Raw genomic sequence first — 9,979 nt, forward strand, 5'->3', positions numbered from 1 at the left:
AAAAGAAGCATAGCTGACTCGTTGTTCCGATCTTTTAAAAATAAGACGGAAATATTATTTTCAATAAAATCTCTGCAGCTGTAAATGCGCTGTGAAGCGATGGCTGATGTGTGGAAGGACATCGGCGATTGTGCGTGCGTCTCACTGCAGTTGGACGAATCCACAGATGTGAGTGACACAGCCCAGGTGTGCATTTTGATTCATATGGTGTTTTTTGATCATCAAGTGAACTCAGATAGTTACAAAAAATGTTTATAGTTAATTATGTTGTGTTGTACAATATTGGCTCATGCGGTTATGCAATGCACACATTTGCACAAAGAATCGTCCATATACTTTAAAATACATATGTTTTGCATTTTTGTAGTGGGTAGATCTTTGTGACTAGGTCATTCTATTTCATCATTGGTCATTCTAAAAAAAAAGACATCACCGCCCCCCAGGTCGATCGCGAGAGACTGGCTGCTTGAAAAGTAGATTTTTGATTGAAAAAGTCTGGGCACCCCTGCTCTATGCCTTTTCCCCATCATGCATTTTCACACTTCTTCTGTCCCTTTTCCTCTGAAAAATTGTGAATAAACTCTTTGAATTTTGATTGCAGATACAACGGATGTCGGGAGAGCATCTTTTATAGCTGGATCAGGAATAATGATTGCTCCATTTTGAGTCAGGTCCCACATGCATACAAAAAGAATTATGCAAAGTGAATCAAATTGACTTCTAGGAAAGATTTTTCGTAAGAATAGTGTGGTGAATCGAGGTACCTGGGAACGGTATTCATATTTTGAGTAATCATGATTTTGGTGTTAATTGCCCACCTCGATTTGCCACAAGTTACTACAACAACAAGGCCACCAGCTTGGTAAATTTGGATAAATTGTAAAACTATTCAACATTTACAAGCTTTTTGAAATATTTATTTACAATAACTATTTACAGTACTCGGGTTTAGGCTATGGAAGAAAAAAGTTTTCGACTGTCATGTATACAGTGAAGAAAATAAGTATTTCAACACCCTGCTATATTGCAAGTTCTCCCAATTAGAAATCATAGAGTGGTCTGAAATTTTCATCGTAGGTGCATGTCCACTGTGAGAGGGATAATCTAAAAAGAAAAATCAAGAAATCACAGTGTATGATTTTTCTAACAATTTGTGCTGCAAATAAGTATTTGAACACCTGAAAAAAAACAATGTTGATATTTGGTACAGTAGCCTTTGTTTCCAATTACAGAGGTACAACATTTCCTGTAGTTGTTAACCAGGTTTATACACACTGCAGGGGGGATTTTGGTCCACTCCTCCACACAGATCTTCTCTTTATCAGACAGTTTTCTGGGATGTTGCTGAGAAACACGGAGTTCCAGTTCTCTCCAAAGATTTTCTATTGGGTTTAGGTCTGGAGACTAGCTAGGCCATGCCAGAACCTTGAAGTGCTTCTTACGGAGCCACTCCTTTGTTTTCCTGGCTGTCTGCTTCTAGTCATTGTCATGTTGAAAGACCCAGCCACGACCTATCTTCAATCCTCTGATTGCGGGAAAGAGGTTGTTCCCCAAAATCTCAAAATACATGGCCACGGTCATCCTCTCTTTAATACAGTGCAGTCCTCCTGTCCCATGTGCAGAAAAAAAACGCCCAAAACATGATGCTACCACCCCCATGCTTCACAGTAGGGACGGTGTTCTTGGGGTGGAACTCATCATTTGTCTTCCTTTATAATTACTATGACCAAAAAGTTCCATCTTGATCTTATCTGACCACAAAACTTTCTCCCATGACTCCTCTGTATCATCCAAATGGGCATTGGCAATCTTAAGACGGACTTTGACATGTGCTGGTTTAAGCAGGGGAACCTTCCATGCCATGCATGATTTCAAACCATGACGTCTTTGTGTATTACCAACAGTCGCCTCGAAATGGTGGTCCCAGATCTTTTCTTTTCAGGTTATTGACCAAGTCCTGTCTTGTAGTCCTGGGCTGATTCCTCACCTTTCTTAGGATCAGTGAGACCCCACGAGGTGATATCTTGATGTGGCTCCACTCCGATTGAGATTGACTGTCATGTTTAGCTTCCTCCATTTCCTAATGTTTGCTCCAACAGTGGACCTTTTTTCACCAAGCTGCTTGGCAATTTCTCCGTAGTCCTTTCCAGCCGTGTGGAGTTGTACAATTTTGTCTCTGCTGTCTTTGGACAGGTCTTTGGTCTTGGCCATGTTACAAGTTTGAGTCCTACTGATTGTATGGGCTGGACACGTGTCTTTATGCAGCTAACGACCTCACACAGGTGCATCTGTTTCATGATAATACATGGAGTGGAGGTGGACTTTTAAAGGCAGACTAACAGGTCTTTGGGGGTCAGAATTCTAGATGATAGACAGGGTTTCAAATACTTTGCAGCTGTATCACACAAGTATATCGTTAAAAAAATCATACATTGACATTTCTGGATTTTTCTTTTTAGATTATCTCTCTCAAAGTGGACATGCACCTAAAATGAAAATATAGCAGGGTGTTCAAATAATTATTTTCTTTACTACATATAAATATATATTCATAAATCCCAAGAAAACTTGCAAGAAGCAGCCGTAGGACAAATCCAGCACACATCAAACTAACCTGGTCCTGATGTCACTCAATAGGCCTCGCCTCAAGAAGGGACATACCCGATACACAAATATTACAGCACATGCAGAAATAATACTTTATAAAATAAGTTTATTTCCTTACCTAATTCTCTTTTATTGTGTTTTAACGACAGCTGTGTCACAGCGATTAGCACATACACCTTACAGTTCTGAGGTTAGGGTTCAAATCTAGGCTTCCTCTCTGAAGTTTCGTGCCCTGACCAGTCTACCTGGACTATCCCTGCTAAAAATTTTCTCTAGAACATTTCTAAAGAACTATAGAACTTTAGGACCCAAGTCCTATAGAATTTCTATAGAAAACCACAGCCAAAGTTCTATAGAACAAGTTGTTCTGAACATTTCTAGCAGGGATGCAATGATGAATTAAACAGTTGAACAAATTATGGAATTTATCTGTAAGATAGAAAATATAAGACTACAGAGAGGGGTGAAATATTTCTTCTCCCCTGCACAGTATAGCAAAGTTAGTGTTCTGTATTATTGTTAAGTGTTGTATTGAGTTGTTTACAAAACACAAGGACGGCTTCTGTACGGTGCTATGTCATGAAGAAGAAGAAAAAAAAAAAAGAAAATTGATGGAATTAGAAAAAGAGGATGTCCTACAAATTGTGGACCAGTTGACTGGATGAAGTCCATTGTGACTGCTTTGCTGATTTGTGTGCCTCGCGGCAGAGGCACTAATGTTAGAAGGGAGGGAACCTTTACGCGGTGGCGCACAAGCCTTAAGAGTCCAATGCGCGCGCCTCCTGGTCCTCGGTCATTCCGCTGTCCCCCCCCCCCCCCCCCCCCCCCCCCCCAGTTACAAGACATGCCCCAGAGGCTGGGATCTTCTTGTAGTTAGTGTAGCCTCCGCTCGTTTGTCAGCACACATCGCGCACGGCCGGCTGAGAGCAGCGAGCGAGAGTTTGGCGACTCCAGACGCGCGGCGCGCACTTGCAGCAGCTTGCAAAAGAAGCCCCAGAGAGGACCCGACCACCCCAACGACCCCCCACCCAAAAAAAAAAAAAAAAAAGATGAACGACACGGACATTTTGTGCCGAAGCAACACCACCGACCCGTCGTGCGGAAACGCCACCGCCGCGTCCACCAGCTTCATCGACATCACCACTTTCATGCACATTTTCCCGTCCATTTATGGCATCCTGTGCTCTGTGGGAGTTCTGGCCAACGGGCTGGTCATTTATGCGGTGGCCGGGTGCAAGAAGAAAATGGTGTCGGACATCTACGTGCTCAACTTGGCCATAGCAGACATGCTTTTCTTGTTGGTGATGCCCTTCAACATCCACCAGCTGGTCAGAGACAGGCAGTGGGTCTTCGGGAACTTTATGTGCAAGGCGGTGGTGGTGGTGGATGTCAGCAATCAGTTCACCACCGTGGGAATTGTTACGGTGCTCTGCATTGATCGGTAAGTTCCTTTTTTTAGATCGTGGACTGGGGAGAAAAAGAAGGCAAACTGTTGCTGCTGCTATCATGAGCCTTTTTTTTTAAAAGCTATCTCTGGACAAAGTTCAATCTGTGGCTTACGTTTCATACTTTTATCCATATGCGACAGCAATATTGTACTCAACAATAAGGACAGTACTGCTTGTCAAATATGCTGCTTTGCAGTGTTTACTATGCTCACTAACAGACAATGTGACCCCCCCAATAAATAAACAAATAAATAAAATATTAATAAATAAATCACTTACACAAAGCCAAAGAAAAGCAAAATCACATGTGTATTGTTAATCCTTCAGAGCATGGATGTTCAGACATTTCCCATTGAAGGCCACAGAGAAGAATGGAAGGAAGAGTGGTGCCAATTTCACATAAAAACGACCACAGCAATATGCTCTTTTTTTTTTGTCTGTATATATATATATAAATATATATATATATATACATATACAGTAGTTCACATTTTTATTCCTTTGGCATAATTCATACTATAGCACCAGAAATTTCTTTTTCCAATTATTAATAAAAATAAAGGGCTGATACAGTATTTTCAAATGATGTGATGCTAATGTCGAGCTAAAAATGCAAGAAGTGAAAGAAATCATTGACCATTATGGTGGTAAATGCGTCAGAGCATATCAAACCAAATTGAAGCCACAATCAGTTGCTATGAGTCGGTATTATTTAACAAAGAGAGGTCTGCCCAATGGTGGGTGTGTCTCCATTCCGACTTCATTTGGCCAATCAACACAGTTGAAATCCTCCCTTTACATACGATGCGGCATAATCCCAGTCTCGCATAGACGATGCATAATCGCAGTGATCCAGACCGACTCTGGAGTATTGTCACTGCTGTTGGCCAGTGTAAGAACAAACAATTTGAGCGCGTACCCTTACGAAATACAGAATGAGCTGGTGCAATGAATCAATCGGTTTGATGTCCACTGTTTCCTAATTTATGAATGGAATACATCTGACATCCACCACACGTCTGTGGAGCCCACATAGCTGGTACACGAATCGGTACTTTTGTGAGAAATTCAGTCCTGGGCTTACTAGTTCTTTTTCAAATAAACAGTTTGCATCTTTACTTTTGTTCATATCCATGACCTGTACTGCTGCACTCTGGAGACTGTTGCTATTGTACTCACTCACAATATCAGCAACTGTTGCTTTTCCCCATGAGCGGTCCATTCGATATGTGATTTCGTTCACCAGTTGTCTCCTTGTTTGTTTTGTTGATATATATCTTAGAGGCTTGATTTTAACCTACTTTCAAAGTGTAATGTGTCGGATGACTCAGTAAGTTTTGCTAGAAAACAACGGCCTCCACGTAGCAACAAGTGAGCTATTTGTGTATGTGTAGCTCTGTTTGTTTAATTAGTTTGCTGCACTGGGTCGCTTGTATTAATCAGACAAAAGGTCACTTTCTATTCTTAAACTCAAGTGTCTGAGACATTTGTGTTTGGAGTTTAGCATTTAAATTAGTATTAGGCATTCTACTAACCTTCATTGAACAAGACGGGATAACAATCAAACAGAGCCAGGCCTTGGTGATGTTTTTTAAAATATATGTGATTCACAATGTGTTGGGAGAATGTTGTTAACTCATTATGTGTATGCCATTTCTGCCAGAAGTGTTGTTTTTTTTTTTTTTGCTACATTGGCGTTTCCAGCATTCCTCTGTGATTTTTTTTTAATATTATAGATGATGTTTATTGACAGACAGTTGAACAGAGCAAGGTTTCTGGAGAGGGGAGAAAAAAAGACAAAGCACTGGCTATAAACAGAAAATGAAAAGAAAATCATTACCTATCTACAATGGAGTAACATTAAATGTAGATATTGCGTGGGGCTGTAGCGCTACACCCTTGTGAGGGAAGCACAGGAGCAGATCTGAAAGGACCGGGACAGGAAAAGATGCATGAAGGACAAGGGCCGTGAATCTGGCTATACAACCAAAAAGTGTTGGGATTAAGTAAATAAATTATTGAAGTCTGTAGAACAAAAGTATAAGTGAGGGGATACGCACACAATTCACGTCATAAATTATTTGTCGTGAGTGGCCCCACACCCAATGAAAGAGTGGCAGGGGTATGTGCCAATTGGACCTATGCAAGTGAATTGACAATGTTTTTCACGCATCGAGACTGACAGTAAATTTGCATGATTGCTGTGCCTGCCTGAGGGAGGCTGAGGACCCCAGCCAATCAATCGAGGGTGGGATCGGGCCACCCAGTGGATGGGACGCAGGGCAGTCCGCTGGTACCACTGAGGTGCCCCGCCAACTGACCACCCGATAGGCCCCGCAAGGCCCAATTGCCCCCCCAACGACAGGACAGCCAGATACAACCACCACCCACCCCAACCCCGCAGGGCCCAAAATGTGACATGTCCCAGCCCTGCCAGAGGACAGGGGAACACACCCAACTTGATGTTATTCAAAATGAATAAACCCTCGAGTGGCTATATGATCAAAACAGCACCATTAATTCCGATGGAACGGGCTGCGTATGGGAAACCAACACGAAAACCCAGTGGCCTGTGACATCTTGGTTGGCCAACAAAGAAATAGTTTCTGCGCTCCGCACATTCCAAATCGTGTCTTTCAAAATAATCCCAATTTTATTTATTTTTTTTGCAAATGTACCTCTAATTTCATGGTTTTTTTCTGTAACTGTATGGGATTTTAGGTACTATTTTTTTTTTTTTTTGTTCTCTGAATACAGAAAGCCAGTACATGTATTCCATTCCAGTTCAAGCCTGGTAGAAGTAGCAGTTATGGTAGCACATAATAAAACCAAAACTAAAAAAGAAAAAATGACTGTCCTTTATAAGATGTGGTACAAGTGGCGCATACACTGACTTCATGCATCTTGCTTTTCAAATATTTATATTGGTCATCCCAGCGTAACAAGTTAATTACTGATATGAAGTAAAACCTCAAGAAGAATTGATATGCTGTAATCACCGTAAACAAATTAGCAGCGTAGTATGATGGATGCCTGGAAAATTGGTCTATTTTCATTACCATCACATGACAACAATAACAAAAAAAAAACAAAAACAAAAAAAAATAAAAAATAAAAAATTCTATAGCACAAGATAATGTTTATTGAGCAAGATTTAAGGCATATTAGAGTCCTATTTGTAAGGCTCAATTTTGGATCATCCATAGTAACTATAAATTGTATTTGGTAATGCTGTGTTGAATAAGAATGTATTGGAAAAGGTCAGTTAGTATTTTAGACCATATCAAAAAGGAGCGCGTGATTTAGTGGCATATCCGTCAACTGGGCATTACAAGGAATGCACTCGGTGTCCATCCATCTTACTAACAGAATAATGCATGGACTTCAAGAGCCGTTCTGCTGAACAGACTGTACATTAGATACAGTTGATCTAAATGCCTTTTAGACTCGCAATTGCTAGATCTTGGAAATCCACGGGAGATACTCGTGTGCCGTTTTATATAGATGGATGAAATGATCATTCGTATCATGCAAATAGTTTAATAGAATGTTTATTAAGCCAGGTAAGGCCATTGAGAGCAGATTCACATTTGCAATCCCAGCACAGCGACAAATAGCAAAGTACAAACAAATATAAAGACATGTGAAGCAAATTACATAATAAACGGAGGGTTTATGACGCCCTTTACTTTTATCAGTCTACTTTTCAATTTACAGTATGCAAAGAAAACATATCAATGGATGAATTCAAAACAGATACTCGCCTTTGCGTGTTAGAGTCTACTAGCGAGGGTGCAGTGAGGGAGCTCAACCTTGGGTGTTACATGCGCATTTTGCTGAACACACTTGGGATTTGTGCCTTGGTGGAGGTCTACCATTGACCCAGTGCCATTCCTATTGTGTGCCCTATTTTGTATTTACTACTTCGGTGGACAAGTTCTGTGCTGAGAGTACATCACACGAGCCCCACCTGAGAATTGCTTCAGTTACGCATCATTGACTCAAGTAATGTTACTAATTCCAAGTCCAGGAAAGTCCACTTATAATAACCGTGTTTCAGATGTCAGTATGACTCTAAAAATACGACTTCCTCTCCACAGGTACATTGCCATCGTTCACCCCACTTCAGAGCGGAGGACCATTCAGTGGACCATCATCATCAATGTGCTGGTGTGGATTGGCAGCTTCCTCCTCACGGTGCCGGTCATGATGTACGCGAAAGTTGTACGCAGATATCATTTGGAGATCTGCATGATGTACCTCGACGGACCTGAGGACATGTACTGGTACACCCTCTACCAGTCCATCCTCGGCTTCATCATCCCGCTCATCATCATCAGCACCTTCTACTCTCTCACGCTCTACCACGTGTTCAGCTCCATCCGTCGGGTGAAACGCAAGCAGACCGTGTGGGCCAAGAGGGCAACCAAGATGGTGCTGATGGTCATCGCTCTATTCCTGATCTGCTGGTCGCCCTACCATGTCATCCAGGTGATCAACCTGAGCAACAACTCCCCGACCGTCACCTTTATCTATGCCTACAACATCAGTATCTGCCTCAGCTACTCACATAGCTGCATCAACCCACTTATGTTGCTCATCTTTGCCCAAAATTACCGCGAACGTCTTTGTCGCAGAAACATGCTGAACAGTTCCCAACACTCATCCAAGGCAACTGTCGTCAAAACAGAGGGCTCCAGTATGGCTGCTGAGCCCACTTATCGTTGTACTGCTATTTAGTAAGAAATCTTTTAGGTCAGCGATACGGACATGTTGGCGTTTGTTCAGATGGACAAGAGATTGTTGCCTAGCAAATGTTTATTAAAAGGGGAAACCATACCGAAAGAGTCATGTTCAGTGAAAGAGAGGAAGCAGACGTATGTTTTTATTGAGGGAATGTTAACACTGGGTTCCAAGCATGCAAATGACGTAAAAAGTGATGCTTAAGTACTGCTCAAGTGTGACCATTTAAGGTTGTCATAAACAAACAAATGCAGGTACATTTAGTCTGAATAAAAGAACACGAGATATTTGGACAACAACGTTTTGCTCAAATGCTGAATGAGTTTAGTCATCATACAGTTGTATCATCCATACATTTTCTGAGTCGCTTATCCTCACAGGGGTTGCAGGAGTGCTGGAACTAATCCCAGCTGTGATTGGGCAGGAGGTGGGACACACCATGAACTGGTTGCTTGCCAATCACAGAGTTGTTTCATTAATTACATCATGCAACAGTTAATAAACATGTCGTTTACGGAGTTTATGTGACAGGGGGAATGTTAATATTTTCTGTAGTTGTTTTGCATTGTTACCATGAGAATACTCAGGGTTCTGCAATCTGGGGTTGGGCGGTGGGACAATCACCTACTCCTGGAAAAACACTACAGATTACAGAAACCAGAATTGTGGCTCTATGTGCCTAATGGCACTGAGAGATCTTAAAAAGATGTTACTGATGTTTTTTACTCGGGTCATTTCAAGGTTGCTAAAATTACCCAACAAAGTAATGTTTTGTGAGCTGCCTCCAGGTATATCAGTAAATGTGTTTTGAAAGAAGTTGTTCCAATTCTGCCGCTATTGAGCCTTAACAGCCAGGCTAATTTACTAGGGCAAAGATCCTCCATTACTGGTACCATGTCAACGCCAAATGTTTCAATGTTGTTGAATGCACAATTTTTATTATTGTTTTCCTTTTACAAAAGCTCAATAGACCTCTATCTGCAATTGGAAACTATTTACCTCTGTTAATATTGAACTTTTTTCTGACTGGGCTTTTTAGTCAGGTCCGCAGAGGGCCAAACTAAATTCATATAAAAACATGCATTTAAATGTTTTTTCAAGTTCTAGTGGAACCTCAGTGTTCGAAGGACTCAGGGGTCGTACAATTCGGACTTCAACCAAGAGAGAGGAAAAAATGAATT

General features: G+C 41.4%; 1 protein-coding gene across 1 annotated transcript; it reads left to right on the plus strand.

The window, feature by feature from the left end:
• The first annotated feature begins 3,656 nt into the window (after positions 1 to 3,656).
• mchr2b (melanin concentrating hormone receptor 2b) lies at positions 3,657 to 9,130 on the plus strand. Its single transcript, XM_061835279.1, has 2 exons — positions 3,657 to 4,048; positions 8,156 to 9,130. Exons 1-2 carry the CDS (start codon positions 3,657 to 3,659, stop codon positions 8,793 to 8,795), a joined length of 1,032 nt encoding a protein of 343 aa, XP_061691263.1. The 3' UTR covers positions 8,796 to 9,130.
• The last annotated feature ends 849 nt before the right edge of the window (positions 9,131 to 9,979 follow it).

This window comes from Syngnathoides biaculeatus, chromosome 11 (genome assembly GCF_019802595.1).
Source record: "Syngnathoides biaculeatus isolate LvHL_M chromosome 11, ASM1980259v1, whole genome shotgun sequence".
In the NCBI taxonomy this organism is placed as follows: Eukaryota; Metazoa; Chordata; class Actinopteri; order Syngnathiformes; family Syngnathidae; genus Syngnathoides; species Syngnathoides biaculeatus.